A 15271-nucleotide genomic window follows, 5' to 3' on the forward strand; every position below is an offset into this window, starting at 1 on the left:
CGCCGGCCCCGCCGCGACGCCGGCAGCCGAAGCGGCTGTAAACCGGCTTATGCCCAAGGCGATTTGCCCGTAATCCGTTGGGTTTCCCGGGGCGGGGAGGCGGGAAAAGGGGGTGGTGTGTGGGGTGTGTGTGCCCGGCGCCCGGGGAGCCCCCGGGGCGGGCGGGGGGCGGGCTCGGCGCCGCGCACCGGGAGGACACGGCGGCGGCGGCGATGATGTGAGCGGCGCGGCAGCTGCAGGCCGGCTCCCCCGGGAGCCCGGGGCTGAGCCCCGTGGCCGTGGGAGGGAGAGTAGCCGGTAGGGGAGGGCGGAGGGAGCCTGGACGGGAGGGGGGGGGGGAGAGGGAGGAGCGGTGAGGGGGGAAGAGCGGGTCTGGGGAAGCGCTGCCGGCCGGGGGAGCGGCGGCGGGAGGGCGGGAGGGAGGGAGGGAGGGAGGGGCATCCCGGCGTAACCTGCCCCGCTGCCCGTCGGCGCCGGCCCCGCGGAGGCGGGGGACCTGCTGCGGGGGGATGGAGGAGCACGGGTACCCTTCCTATAGCGCCCGCAGCCCCGCCTGGGAGGAGCTGGTAGGTACATGCGTGCCTCGCGGTCGCACAGGCATTTCCTACCCTTTTTCCTGCCCGTATTGTTCAGGCGGGGGGGTTGGGGGGGGTCGGGCTGTCATCCTTATCGGTGCCCCCACCACCACCCACCCCACCCACCCACCTGCCCACCCCCCCAACCCCCACCTACCCACCTACCCACCTACCCACCCCTTCCCTTCCTCCGAGCCCGCTCCGCAGCCCGGCGCGCCGCTCTCGCCCTCTCCCCGCGGGTGGGTCGCTGGACGGGTGAGTGGGACCATTTCGCCCGTGTCCGGCCGTTTGCTGGCGGGCTCGTCCCTCTGGGGGACTAGGAGTTCGTTGCCCTTTCTGAGTTTCACTGCCCGGGTGGAAAGCCTGGGATTAGCACCGAGAGCCTTGCCTCCAACTTTGCCGGGGGGGCTGTGTGTGTGTGCGAGGGTTGGATGTTGATACCGTTAAACGCCTTCTCTGAGTACAGCAAAAGCAACATGTCCAGCGTTGGGAAGCAGTTTCCAGGAGACACTTTTATTCCTCTTCTTCTTCTGGAGACAGGCTGGGAATCGCCCCCGTCACAGCGCAGCGGGAAAGCAGGCTGGGGTACCCCGCTGCCACCCTGCCTTGGGGCGCGGGGAAAGCGCCTGCCTTTCAGCTTCTGCAAAGGGAAGGGAGTGCCCAAACTGACCGGGAGGAAAGCTGGGGTGCAGTGGCTTTGCGGTTTGTTTAAGCAACTTGGGAGACCCTCCTTCCAACTGAAGGAAATCATGTCACCGGCATCCTCAGTGGGCGATAAAATCAGATTTCCCTTTTCAGGGCCATCTGGTCCCGCTCTTGGGTTTTTCTCCATTGTGCAAACACACACACATCAGGCAGGGAGGGCTAAAAATAGGCTTTGGGTAGCTGCTTGGGAGATTTCAGGCTGTTGGAGAGGTCAAGGCTAGGCTGTCTCTGGCCCTGAACTTGGTGAGGCGATGTGAAGCACGGACCCATGCTGCTGCCAAGCTCCCCTTTAGATGGCTGTGCCATGTTTTGCTAACTCGTTGCGTTGGTCCAGGGCCCCTGGTTTTACTTGTAAACCCAGTTTTAAAGAGCAGCCAGAGGAGAGCTACACTTTCCCTGGCTCAGTGTACTTACTCCCAGGAAAGCAGCAGCCCGGCCCTGGAGATACCCATGGCGAACTAAGTTCACTCCCTTCCCTGTTAGGATTTGTAGCCCTCCCAAATATGTTTTTACTTGCCTCATTTTTATTGTGAAATTGAACATCCCCCTTCACTGCCCTCTGCAGTCCTCAAGCCCCAAAGCTGCTGCTGGAGATGCAGCTGTGATAGGGAAAGCAGCTGTATGTGTGTTCCGGTAACATGGAGCTGCCACTGAAAGGATCAGGCCAGGGAAACCCGAGATTTTTGCCTGGAGAGATGAAGACATCACATTGTGGGAGGAAGGCGGCGAAGCTGATTCCCGCGAATGTGTTATCCTATTAAACAGTGACATTTAAATTGGCTGCCGTCATCCGAAACTCATCTGAAACTTGGGAGGCAGATGAATTGCAGCCCCTCCGCTTGGAAATGCGGAGTCCCGGCTGAAGCATCCGAGCCCGTTTCCTTCTGTGCGCAGGGCTCAGATAAACAAGCAGCACATAGTTTTTTTTCTCCATTTCCCCCTCCCCCAGTAAGGGCCAGGATTTGGGTCATGTTTGTCATTTCAGTGCTGCATTTGTTGAAAACGTACAGCCATGAATGCAATTTTAAGGTTAACCACTGCACTGATTTCCTTTGCAAGACTCTAATTTCAGCTAAACCACTCAATCCTTTACCTGGTAACCTGCTGGTAAAATAGATAGTCTTTGTGGCAAAAGCCACATCGTTCTTTTATCTGCTTGTAAGCAGGCTTTTTATTAGAATGGGGGCAAAGGGAGTTTTAGGTGAAGAACTGTGTGATGAAGGGAAAAAAAAAGTGCCCAGACCTCTCCCATGCTCCCAAAACACAGAAAAAGAGCAGCAGGGTAGGGGAAACTATTTATTTCAGGTTTTGAATCTGTGCAAGTTAATAATCTATGCAAATTGTCAGAAGTCATTGGGAATTGCTGTTCCTAGAGCTGTTCTGAGAAGTAACTGATGGACATCAAATGGAGCCGCAGCTCCTCCTTTGCCTGTCAGGGCTGGACTTGTCTGTGTGCAATTTCAAACTTCTGTAAAATCCTTTCCTTAATTCACAGCTCGCTTGTGAATGGAAAACCTCTCTCTGACTCCAGGAAGAGTTGCATTAGACCCTCCATTATGGAGCTAAATAAAAGTAACAGAAAATGTAAGGCTCATCCTGCATTCTTTCAAGACACATTCGGTGGCTTTGTGCTCAAAATATATGCAATATATGTCTTACAAAGTTCTAGGCCCGACTTTCATATTTTATGAGACCTTGAGTCTTGACTTCACCTTTCCCTTGAAATGCAAAGATGGGTCTTAATGCATTTGCAGTGTGACTCTTTCTTCTGTTGACCTACACTGGTTTATACCTTTTCACTCTGAAGTATACAACACGTTTTTGAAACCTACAGGTTACAGGGTTGCCTTGGCTACTCCTGAAACGGTCACAAGCCATGTAGTTACTCTCTTTAACAGTGGCATGCATACTTCTTGTTATATTTTGGCTTCCCCTTTGGTAAGTAAGGAAGCCAAGAAAGAATAACATCACTAACTCGATCTGCAGAGGGAGTTCAGACAGGCAGATCTGAAATCAATTTGCTCAGTGTGGGGAGCCCAGTTAAAAACTTAGTTACCACTAACAAAAAAAATTAGGAAAAATTCAATAAACTCTTTTAACCATGATGAATTGTTAACCCGACACATATACCATTATTAATCCAGGTCCCCTCAGAACAACTTTTTGTGGTGGAGGAAAAAACATGTATTACCCTTCAGCTTATAGAGGCCAAAGCGATCTAGAGAAAAAGAGGTAAATACGCTTGTTATGAAGGGAATCGGTATTAGAGCTGGAATCATTTATGTTTCTGGAATCAAATAATGCATTAATCTGCATTATAAACTATAATCTCCAGCACAGCTAGAGTGCATGGGTATCCAGATTTTTTTTTTTTCTACATGGCATATGCATTTTAGCGACACATATTCTATTATTGGGACTGGATGTGGTTGAGTTAAAATGTGCTCACAGTGCATATATGTACCCAGTACTTTGGGATTCTTTGAATATAAAGGGCAGATCATCAGCTGATACCAGTTGCTGTAGCACAGATGATGTCAGTGGAGCTGTTTTGTATCAGTTGAGCATCTCCCTTTAAATGCCAGCCTTTCTTTATGCTTTTCACCAGTCTTCCCTTGCTCCAGTTAGGAAATTTAAGGCAATTACTAAGAAGCGTGAAATTGAGTTTGTTAAGTGAAAGGCACAGCGCATGCAAGTATCGTATGTGTTTTTAATGACTGCATATAGCCCCACATTCTTCAAGGGCCTGCTCAGAAGCCTAGGGGATTTTAGTGGCACCATTTGTACCTATAGTTCATAGCTATATTCATAGCTATATTCACTGGGGTGAAATGTGCTATTCAATATTTCTCATATAGAGGCTGACATGGATCACCTGGAAGGGTTTCAGCTGTGAGATGAAGGGACGGAAGTCAAGTTGGCAGTCCTTACTGAGGCAACGTTTCATGGCTATCTTGGGCAGCTTTATCTGAGTAAAGGCTGGAACTGGACCCTGATTATCTGTTAATGCCTCTGAGAAGAAAAACAAGTGGAAACAGTGAGATCTTTAAAACCATCTTTGTGCACAGGCAATATTTATGTTTGGAGAAACAACTCTATATGCTAACGTAACTGAATAACTCAGGTACCTTCAACACTGCTTAGCACTTGCTTGGTTTCTCCATTTTGAAGAACCCTGTATACATTAGGTGACTGCGGATTTTAGAGCTGTAATTTTACAGATTCCATTACGTACTTTGCCACAACCATATTCTCATTGAACTGTACTTGTGGGATACTTCATACCACGTGCAGATTTAGGTCGTCACTACTAAAATCTTCACATGTGAAGGTGCCCTGAGAGAACATTTCTAGTACTTCAAAATTTTTTCATAGCACTCTGAAGTTTATCAAGATGTGATGAATGAGACTCGCTTGGAAGTGAAAGGCTGGTGCATTCCCTCCTTGTAACCCAATTTTTTGTGTTTGGGCATCAGGAGAGAGAGTAAGATGACAACAGGGCAGCCCACATGAGGATGCATGATGCCCTCTGCATGGTGCAGAAAGCATGCAGAAGCTAGGGTTGATAGTTAAGTTCTGAAGGTGAACAGAAGTTGAAGAATTGTATTTATCGTCCATTTCACCTACAGATAGTCTTTTACCAGTATTTATGTATTTGAGATGAAATCTAGATCACAGAGCTGGAGCACTTATGTGAAGAGATGCTGAGAGAGTTGGGGTTGTTCAGCCTGGAGAAGACTCCTGGGACACCTTATTGCAGCCTTTCAGTACTTAAAGGGGGCTTATAAGAAAGATGGGGATGGACTTTTTAGTAAGGCCTGTTGCGATAGGACAAGGGATAATGGTTTTAAACTAAGATAGGGTAGATTCAGACTAGATATAAGGAAGAAATTTTTTATGATGAGGGCGGTGAAACACTGGCACAGGTTGCCCAGAGCCGTGGTAGATGCCCCCCATCCCTGGAAACATTCAAGGTCAGGCTGTATGGGGCTCTGAGCAACCTGATCTAGTTGAAGATATCCCTGCTCACGGCAGTGGGGGTTGGACTAGATGACCTTCAAAAGTCCCTCCAACCCAAACGATTCTAAGATTCTTCTATGATTCTATGAAATCTGAGCTGTCTCTACAGATACCTAAGAAGACCTCCAGCTCCTCTGGAGCTTGCACTTGCCATCAGATGTCATGGGAGCCGTTATATTTAAAACCCAAATTATTAAGTTGTTTCTACTTCTCCATGTATGATGAAACAATCTATTTACATCCATTGCTAAATGGTCCAATGTTTTATAAAACTGAAGATGAGTTTTTAAATTAGCTTGCAGTGTAACCAATTGTGAAAGCAGTTTGAAAACAAACCAGGTTAGTGTCTTGCTCTGGAAGATACTGATGCTGCATGTTTTTTATTCCAAAACTTCAGTGGATGGCTGTTTTTGGAAATACACCTTAACCACCTACTGCTTTTAGGATCAAGGTCTAAATATGTAAGGAACAGGCAACCAGATCGTGTTTTACTAAAAATAAACCCCAAACAGCCAAAGGTGGAAATTTTGGGTCATCAATAGAGTCAACTTCATAATCTCCCTGAGTTGAAACGCCCTAATCCCAAATGATACACTTGCGTAATACACTGGCTTTGTGTGCCTTTTCCCCTCGCTGTCTCGTTCTCTCCTCTTCAGCTGAATTTGGAAAGGTATTTTCTGTGGGTGAAATGTCTACTTGTAAACAGTTTTGCACGTAACTTTGCACAGGATCCCAGTCCTGTGATACAAATACACGGCAGTCACATGCACCGATGTTTTGAATGCTTTTTTAGTACGGGAACAAATCTAACAGTAACTAGTGTTGTTCAGCGAGCGCTGTTTAATGCTGTTGAATTAAATGGAGTTAGTCTTGCTGGCGTTCTGTTAGCGCTAAGTGTTCCTCAAATGGCAGTCGCAAGTATCTGTAATACATGTTAGCATTAATTAGCAAACTCTGTCTTGTCGTTCTCTTGCAATGTTCAGTTGTCATTTACCTTCAAAAGGCTCAAGGAATTGCAGTGAGGCATGTTCTGGCGTGATTTACTACTCCGGAAATTAATGCGGAGAAGAGGAATAAAGGAGGGTGGAAAGAACAAGCGGCTACAGACTTGGCTTTTAACCTATCTTTCTTCCTAGCCGTGCCCTAAATTATTTCACCGAGAGCAGCACATACATGCGCTTGCCCAAGTTTGATCCCATGTTTTTAAAAAAGGAGAGCTCTTTCTCAGGTGAGATGCGGGACGAGACAGTCATCCCTTTGTTTCACAATTAGCCTGTAAGGAAAAGTGACTATATGAGAACTTCATCTATTTTGAGATGTGGTATTAAAGGTAGGATTTAGGCCCTGTTATTATTCTAACAGGGAATGTAGGTGATATGACCAAATTTCCATTAAAATATAACTTAATAGAAATTTTGACATTATTAAAATGTGGCTTTTGACAATTTTTTAAATATAACTTCATAGAAGCGGTCCTATGTGGAGGAGAGTAGTAGAATCTCATCTGAAGTACCTGATGCAATAACACAGAACCAAGACACAAAACCTGCAAGGCTTCATGGAAATCCTTAATTTCACCTACTCCAAGTGAGTCCCAATAAAAAGAAATGGGATACTCCACAGTGTATGAAATTAAGTTTGCGGCAAGGCGTCTGCGGTGTACGATAGGTTGTACGCTATGGGTTTGGTTTTCTTTCTCATTAACTGCTTTGTATTTAGGTACTGCGGCTTTATATTAGAATATTAAGAAGTGTCGGTTCCCTTTCTAGAAATATAAATAGAATTGTGGGAATACAGAAGCCACAAGTATTGATTGCTTTCTTATGTTTAATCCGGTCCAGTCAGCTAGGAGCTGTGTGTTTTATTTAGTATCGCTGTGATTTAAACGCTTATTTTGAACACTGACTACATACAAGCCACAATAATTTCAAAGTCCCACAATTCAGAACATGTGGTGACATTTCGAGATCGTGTGAGCTGCCAGATCCAAGACTGAAAGGGAAAACTGACCCTTTCTTCCCCGAAAGTAAAAGCTCCTCTTTTGCAAAGACAAAAATGATGAGAGTAGTAAGAAAATTAAACTAAGAGGAGAAAACAACTGGAAAGCGACGCATGCCTTTGCCAAATTTGTCCAGCGTTTTGATGCCGAAGGATACGGCGGGATTGACTTGCTGGAGGTATGGATAAGGAACTGGTCGCTCTAGGTGCCGTCCACCCAGCCCCAAGAAGACACCCGGTGCTCCACGGGAGCGCAGCAGAGTCCTCAGCCGTGGCCGGACAGCCGGTGGGGTGCCACCCGCCGGAGGGTTTCCCTGTGCTGGCCTGAAACGTTTATAACCTGGCTTTCCGCCCCGCGCCGAGGGCCTGCGGGCCAGCCGGTGGGGTAAGCCGGAGGGCGGCGTGGGGCCAGGGGCGCGAAGGGAAGGCGCTGCGGTACCGGCGTGTCTCTGCCGCCTCCCGAACACGCGGGACTCTCCTCACGCCGGCCCGGCGGGAGGCCCGGGGACGCCCGGGCAGGTGCGGGGGGCGCCGGGGGTCCTCCCCGATCACCTCCGCCTGTTTCGCCCCTCGGGCTCACCTGCGGCGCGGCTCCCCCGCTGCCCCCCGAGGCGGCCGGGCCGGCGCACCGGCACCGGGACCCGCCACCGCTGGGCGCCCCCTGGAGCCGGAGCTCCCCGGTGGCAGGGGCGCAGGGGGCCGGGCTCGTCCGCCCCGGCCCCGCCCGCCGGCGGGCGGTGGTGCCTCAGCCCCCCTGCGAGCGGCGAGCGGCTCCCGCCGGGGCCAGGCCGGGTGCGCTGCCGTGCCCCGTCAGAGGGGGGGCGGAAGATGGCGGCCGAGCTGTCCTCTCCGCACCGCCACCGCCCGGCTCCCTCCCCGCCGCCTCCGTCTCCTCCCCCCCCGCACCGCCTCTTTCCCCACCCTCCGGCGCCGCCTCCTTCTCCTCCTCCTCCTCCTCCCCGGGGAGGGGAGCGGCAGCGGCTGCCCTGGCTGAGCCGGGCTTGTGTGCTCTCTCTCGGCAGGAGTCCGGGAAGATGGCCGGGGCCGAGTCGGGGATGAGCGGCACCGGGATCCCGCAGCAGCCCCAACCCCCGGCGGCGGCGGGGCCGGCGGATGAGTCGTCGGACAGCGAAGGGGAGCACGAGGGCCCCCAGAAACTCATCCGGAAAGTGTCCACCTCGGGCCAGATCCGCAGCAAGGTAAGGGCGGCGGGAGCCGGCGAGCCCCGCTGCTTGTGGGGCAACTTTCCTCATGCCTACGCCAGGAGCGGGGCCAGCCCGGAGCCGGGGGCGGCCGCTGCATCCCGCCCGCATCCCCGGGAGCGGCGGCTGGGGCGGGCGGGGAGGGGGAGGCAGCCGTGCCTCTTCCTTCCTTCCCTCTTCCCTCCTCCCCGTCCAGCTGTTGTGTCCACATCTGTCGCCGGCTGGCAGGAAGAGCCCCCCGGGGCGGCGGAGCTCGGCGGGGCCGGAGGGGAAGCCGCCTGCCCCGGCAGCCGCCCTACCCGCCGTCCTGGGTGTGGGGGGAAGCGGCGGGCTGCCTCCCTCCGGCTCCTCTTCCTCGGCGGCGGCGGGCAGCGCGGCCGCGGGGATCCCGCCCTGCCTCCCCACAGCGCGGGTGGGCTGTTCCAGCGAGCCCTTCCTCGCCAACTTTCCTGCTCCCTTCGCCCGCGTCTTCTTCAGCCCCTGCCCCGGGGGGCCGCCGCCGTGCGCCCCGCCGGAGTGGCCGCCGGTGGCACTCGGGGCTCCCGTTCGGGAGGGAGCGGGAGGAGCCCCCCCCTGTGGCACTGGGGCTCCCGAGCGGGAGCAGGAGTGCCGCGAAGGAGGGGAAGGCGGGTGCCGCTTTGAAAGGCATTTCGTGGGACAGGAGGTAACTCCAGCGCATCCTCGCTGGTGGGGCTGGGTACTTCCAGCCGCTGTCAGAATTTCAGGTGAAAGCGGTCTTTTGGACGGCTCAGGCTGCTGAAGTCATCCCGGTGGAATTACCTTTTTGATAGATGGTGTATTTACATCGCATTTTTTCCCGTAAAATGAACTTCAACAAGCATGCATTTAAACGTACAGAAATAATGAGACATGACTTTCTGTGTAGAAGGATCCCATGACTTTCTACAAAGCGTGGTCTGCATTCAGTGATGGGGTCTGCACAAAACCCCGTTGGGGAGAGCCTCTGGGTGCAGTGACAGCGAGATCAGTTTTTTTGCTGTAAGCGTCTGGTTTGAGGGGTGAAGTGACTCCATGCAGGCCCAGACAGATCACAGCTTAGGGTTTGATTACTTCACAATAGGTCGTGTGTTGCTGTTTTTTTTAACGAAGCACCCATTAAAGTTAGTAAGGAGCTGTTTGTGGAGTTCTGTCCGGCTGTTGCGGTTTATCCTTTGAGCTTTTGCTTCACACACTGCATCCGAAAGGCAGCCACCTTTAAAGTGAAAGCATTGGTTGCTAAACAGTAGCATTATCCCAGTATGTGAGACGAAAAGCAATTTTTTCCTAACACGACGTGTCATCCCACTTTATTGTAAACGTTAATTTTGCATTTGCAGATGTTAGGCCTGGCTGAAGGGTTACTATAGTAAATAATATACAACCATGGCATTGTGTTGAAAACTTTCAGCTTTTAACACCACTTCTGTGTGGCGGTCTTCAAAATATTTTAAAAGTGACGGAGCATGATGCTTTATTAGCTGTGGCGTGTTAAGTGCATCCGAGAGTTCGCTGTCTTAGTTGATACTTGTGTAAGGAAAGCGTGTGGATTATGAATGTTATTGAAACAGGCTTGTGAGCGTGAGATCCCGGCCAATTCTTACCAACTGTTACGGGTTGGTGGGATATTCTGTGGCTGTGAATGAATGCAAAGCTGGGATCGCATCAAGTTCTAAGATAACTCTGCAAGTGATGCTTTTGCTTATCTTAACCAGTGTCTCAGTTCTATTTCTGTCAATCAGATATATATAGGAAAAAGTGACTGCTGACATAATTGGAGTCATAAAATGTTGCTTTACTGGTTGCAATTTACAATGATATGCAACCCCGAATATAAATATCTTTCCATTTAATTAAAAGTGATATATCTTTGTTAAAGATGAGACCTATGTTAAATAATTCAGTAGCACTTCATTTTATAACTCACGATGCATTATTTAAAAGTACCTATATTTAGACAGACAACTCCCATTTAGTTTAAGGGTGTTGTATGTTTGCTGTTGTAGTAGTTGGTGATCAGTGGTTACATGAAACCACTAGAGCTAGGAACATCAGGGAGCTGCTCCTTTACCCAGCTAGTCCCTTTCATTCAAATTAGATTTGTTAAGCTTCGCTTACTCGGTGAATGTGTTGGTGAGCTAAGGTTTTAATTAAATGGATTTGGTTTGTCTTACAGCTAAGAATAGACTTTTGAAAGAACCCAAAACATGTATATTACATTTATCATTGATGCTCGCAGGCAGTTTAACGCTGTGCTGTTTTCCTCTGGAGGCTGCTTATATATTTGAAATATTTCAGCAAGGTGGTATCAATTCCTTAGCTCAGAACTATACCCTAAAGCCTGTGCTGGTAATTGTTTTCATTTTACTTAAGGAAGATGTTATTTTTAGATGTTTTGGTACAGTTGATCATTTGTGAAAGCTACCATATGGTGATACTTTGCAGACAGAATCATTCAAGAGTGGATTTTTTTTTTTTCTCACCGTGTGTATAAGAAGATTTAGCAAATGTATGTATAAGAGCAAACCCCTTTCGCTAGCACAAATAAAGTCTAAAGATTTCTAACACCTGTAGTGCTCAAAGGGAGTTTTTAAGCTTTTGCCCTCTTCTTCCTAAATAAAAACAATTATTTGGCTGAGGGCAGGCTATGAAAACAGAATGGGAAAATGAAAAAAGAATGCCCAACACAAAACAAAAACCCAACACAAAGAAACCCCAAACAAACAAAAAACCCTAAAAAACAACTGTATTGGCAGATGTAATTACACTGAAGTTCATGGCTTGTTTGTGATACACTAATCATATGCTTACAGTTTTACTTAGAAATCTGTTGTCCAGTTTTACTACCACTTGCCCATGTTGAATAGCAACTTCCTCTGCAAATTGCTTGCTTGATTTCAGTGGAACTAGTTTTACAGTAAATTGCTATGAGAAACAGATGGGTGATAGGGCCAGATGTTTATGTAGCTTCTATTATGGGTGTATTTTTAATTTGTGCATACATATTCCTCACATTTTTAGAGTACTTTAAAGGCATGTTTGTGTTGAAAGATGGCCACTATTAGTTTCCTCAGACAGAAAACTTGAAGGTCAACGTGTTTTGGTGTCTGCAAACCTGAGGAGGAGAGAACAAGTTGCAGTGCAAAGGACTAAACTGTTCTTTGGGACAACACCATGTTTGTACCTCGGAGCTGTTTGCTCAAGCCCCATACTTGGTTATAGAGTGACACTGTGGTAGTTGGTGTCTTTAAGGGAGTCATGACCAAAATTGATTAGTGCTTCTGTGAGATAAAAGCCAGCATCTTTAAACGTCAGCCTGGAAGCTGTTGCATCTGTGGAGCTCATATGTGTTCCCTGGAGAAAATGCAGGGGAATGAACAGGTGGCAGGTACCCTGTGAAGTTCAAGCATATTTGAGATTAAATCCGTAACGGAGAGCGTTGAAACAGTTCTTGACTTCATGATGTCTACCCACAATTTACCCCCTTCTGGGAGACCTGAATACTTAGTACACAAAAAGTGTCTTGTATATGCCAAAAATGTTTTTTTTATGATTTCATTTTTGTAAGGACTTTGGAAAACTGTAGTCAGACAGTTTTGAAGTAGTATGTATGATGCTGTACAGACAGTGTTGTATTGGGGATTTAAGTTGTGGAAAGTTCTCTGTGTGTTAAATTTGTCTTAACTTTTAAAGATGCTGGTTAAGACAGGCAGCGTTGGTGCCCGTCTTAAATGAAACAGATGACTTCAGATCTTTGGGGCTGCGGCCCAAAGACTCTGGCTGTCATCAGCTGGGTTGTAGTTTCTTTAAAGTTAATCACTGTAGTGCAAAGTACATTCCTCAAAAAGATGGTCTTGCTTCAGTTCTTTATAGCTGGGACCTGTCGAGAAGGGAAGGCTCAAATTAGAGCTGACACTTTTATCTCTTTAAATTCTGCTCACCTTGGGGGCGAGCACAAGATTAATAAATGAAATGGTCTCTGGATACTTGGAAGTAGAGTCATCTGATGAGCACAGTTTTAGTTCCTACTCGTCTTGAGTACTTTCTGCTAAAAAGTGGATGTAAAGAATAGTGCTTTCATCGCTGACCTGGCTGGGTATGTGTTTTTCTCTCAAGTCTGCGACTGGGTATCTGGCCTGTGTTTATTTTTGGGTGAAGCAGACTTTTGGAGCAGAAAGTATAAAACAGGAAATGTGAGAAAATAAGGTGTATTGAGCGAGAGAAATACACTTGGAATGTATACGGGAGAATGGTTTCTTCCTCTCCTTCACCCCCAGTGGTTTTTGTTAATAATGAAATTACTGTAACGTGGGAGATGTTCAGAAACATGGGTGTGTTATAATTAGTGGAGGTAATACAGCGTTGTTTAGATAAATGGCAAGAGTTGTTACTAGAATTATTTGGGGTCTTAATATATATTTTTTTTTAGATATCCTAAATCGTTACGGAGGAATAAATTAACTTCCCCACTGTGTGTTATCCTTAGTGGATAATACCAGCCATTTAGGAACTGAGCCTTCAAAAAGTTTCTAACCTCTTCCATATGGTGACATTTGACAGTGCCGAGTCCCACTAGTCACTTCCTGTTTGTTGGTGGTATATATTTCTCTCCGATTGCCATAGCTTCTTAATTTACCCAAGTGTAAAGTGCTGCGGTTGGTACCGGCGTTGGGCTTCATGAACATCATATTCTGCAATTTAATCTGCTTTTTCTAGCTTTGATAGTTCCTGATTTACTCCGCTAAGTAGTGGTTGATTCCTTTCTGGTTAAGGAAACATGATTTTTATGTACCAGAAGTTCTCAGGAGAATGCCACGGTAGCAAATTTAACCCTCTTGGGGATCCTGTACGTGCATCACGATTGTCTGAATCTGCACAGCTTCAAAATGCATTGTAATTTGGAATTTGTTTTGCAAGGGCAGTAATATGTATAGTATCACTAAACTTTATTGTTGTGTTCACACAGCATGGGGCAGAACTCAAGTGATCAAGTGCACAGACATCGTCCTCAAGTTCTTGGTAGCCAGCAGTGCCAAGAAAAGATTGAAGGTTGCTGCAGGGTATCTGTCTGCAGTATTTGTATTTTTCATCATTTTCACTCTGCAATCAAATTGGTTGTTCAGTGCATGCACTGCATATCCATGCTTAGTAAAATGTTTTGTCACCTTTTTTTTGCAACTGTTGTAAAATCGCTGGCAAATTTTATTCCCTCCCTGCATCATGGGGTCTTTAACCTAATTTTTAAGGGAAATACTCACAATCAGTTCATCAGCGTGTCCTCCTCATACATGCAGGCACACGTACTCATGCGCAGAGTAATATATTTAAGGTTTCATGTACATATATACGCATTATTAATTTCTAGAGTAGGCCTGGACAAAGCAAATCAGTTTTTCATGTGAAATGGTGTGTAATATTTATTGCTTCTCATACTTGCTGTATCTCTACGTAAGCTTTCAAAAAAGGATCTGTTAACGGAAAATTTCAGCCAAAGACATGATAGTTTTGGGAAGTTAAAAATGACTGAATGCACTACGTAGAAACGAACAGGCTTAGAACGGAAAGAGTTACCCGATTTAAGGCAAAGTGGTCATTACCACTCAAAATCCTGATACATGTTTGTGTAAAACTGAAATGAAATCTGCTAAGGCATTTTAGTGATGCATGTATTGGCAAAGCTTGAATTGCTAGCTAAGTACCAGAAAGGAGGAGCTTGTAACATTTTTAGTAGATATTTGCAAACAGGTCTTCAAAGAAAATGTTGCTTTTGGTCTTTATTTTTTTCTTTCTAGAATCTTTAAAGGATTAATGTTATTTTATACTGAAAAAATAACATAAGGTACACTTTTTTTATTTCTTTTCCCCCCCCCTTCCTGCCAGCTGGTGAGCTGTGAAGGTGAAAAAAAGACAAGATAATCGCACTCTCATCTTTAATATAAGAGATTTTGATTGCTTTGTGTTTTGTTCCAAGGAGCTGGAGAATGCTTTTCTGCCAGAAAGATCAGGTGAAACACATTGAGCTTCTTGTTTACTTTAGAGAGAATTTCTGGCTTTAAGAAACATAAGAAGAGTCTAATTCAAGAATAAATGACAACTGGGAATCCCTTTCTGAGATGCCTTATCTTGTGAACTTCATGCGCAGGTTCCTGAAGACACATAACAGCTATGCCAGAGCTCAAGAAAGGACTATTCTATCGCTGGGTCTTTATCCATGTAAGGCTATATAGATAATTTGTGGACATTTTGAATTGTTTCCAGCAGTTACATCAGAAACCAAGATGCAAGACTGCTGTATGACTGCTGTATGACTACTGTATGACTAGCTGGACTAGCCAAGTTAGTTTGGATAGCTGTAGCAGAATATGTAGAATTACAATGATTTTGTAGTTGAAGTAGCGATCACAAGAATAATCTGGCTATCACAAAGCCTTTATCTGAAGGGAAGTATTGAATCCTCTTGACCTAATGAAGATGATAAAAGGCAGTTTAGACAGATGTTCTTGCTCTGGAATGCTCCAAAAAGCTAATTTTTTTTTAAACATTTCTCTCCTTTCCTTTGAACTCTGACCAGCCATGCTTCTGATGAGGGATCTATAGAACAACATATATAGTTAGGAGACCTCAAAATCTAAGCTCAGCAAGAAGGTAATGTGAAGCGTTGTGTGTTTGTGTGTGGATTCATTGAAGCTCAAAATATGAAATTTTGGGTTATAAAAAGTGCTTCTGTAGTCATTCTGATGTCTGGGACGTTTTCCTCTGATAGGGATAATTAAG

The 15271-nt window shown here is 46.8% G+C and overlaps 1 protein-coding gene across 4 annotated transcripts in view; it reads left to right on the plus strand.

The window, feature by feature from the left end:
• Positions 1–464: 464 nt before the first annotated feature.
• The window catches only part of DGKH (diacylglycerol kinase eta), a 175151-nt gene continuing 160344 nt past the window's right edge, over positions 465–15271 (plus strand). For 2 of the 4 annotated variants that reach the window (XM_064440808.1, XM_064440809.1), the window contains exon 1: positions 8271–8497. In XM_064440808.1, the coding sequence (XP_064296878.1) occupies positions 8333–8497 (165 nt within the window). In that variant the 5' untranslated portion in view covers positions 8271–8332. Of the gene's footprint in view, positions 567–8181; positions 8498–15271 lie in introns of those variants that run through there. The other 2 variants (XM_064440811.1, XM_064440810.1) reach the window with 2 other exon arrangements.

The sequence above is a fragment of the Phalacrocorax carbo genome, chromosome 1 (genome assembly GCF_963921805.1).
Source record: "Phalacrocorax carbo chromosome 1, bPhaCar2.1, whole genome shotgun sequence".
NCBI classification, from domain to species: Eukaryota; Metazoa; Chordata; class Aves; order Suliformes; family Phalacrocoracidae; genus Phalacrocorax; species Phalacrocorax carbo.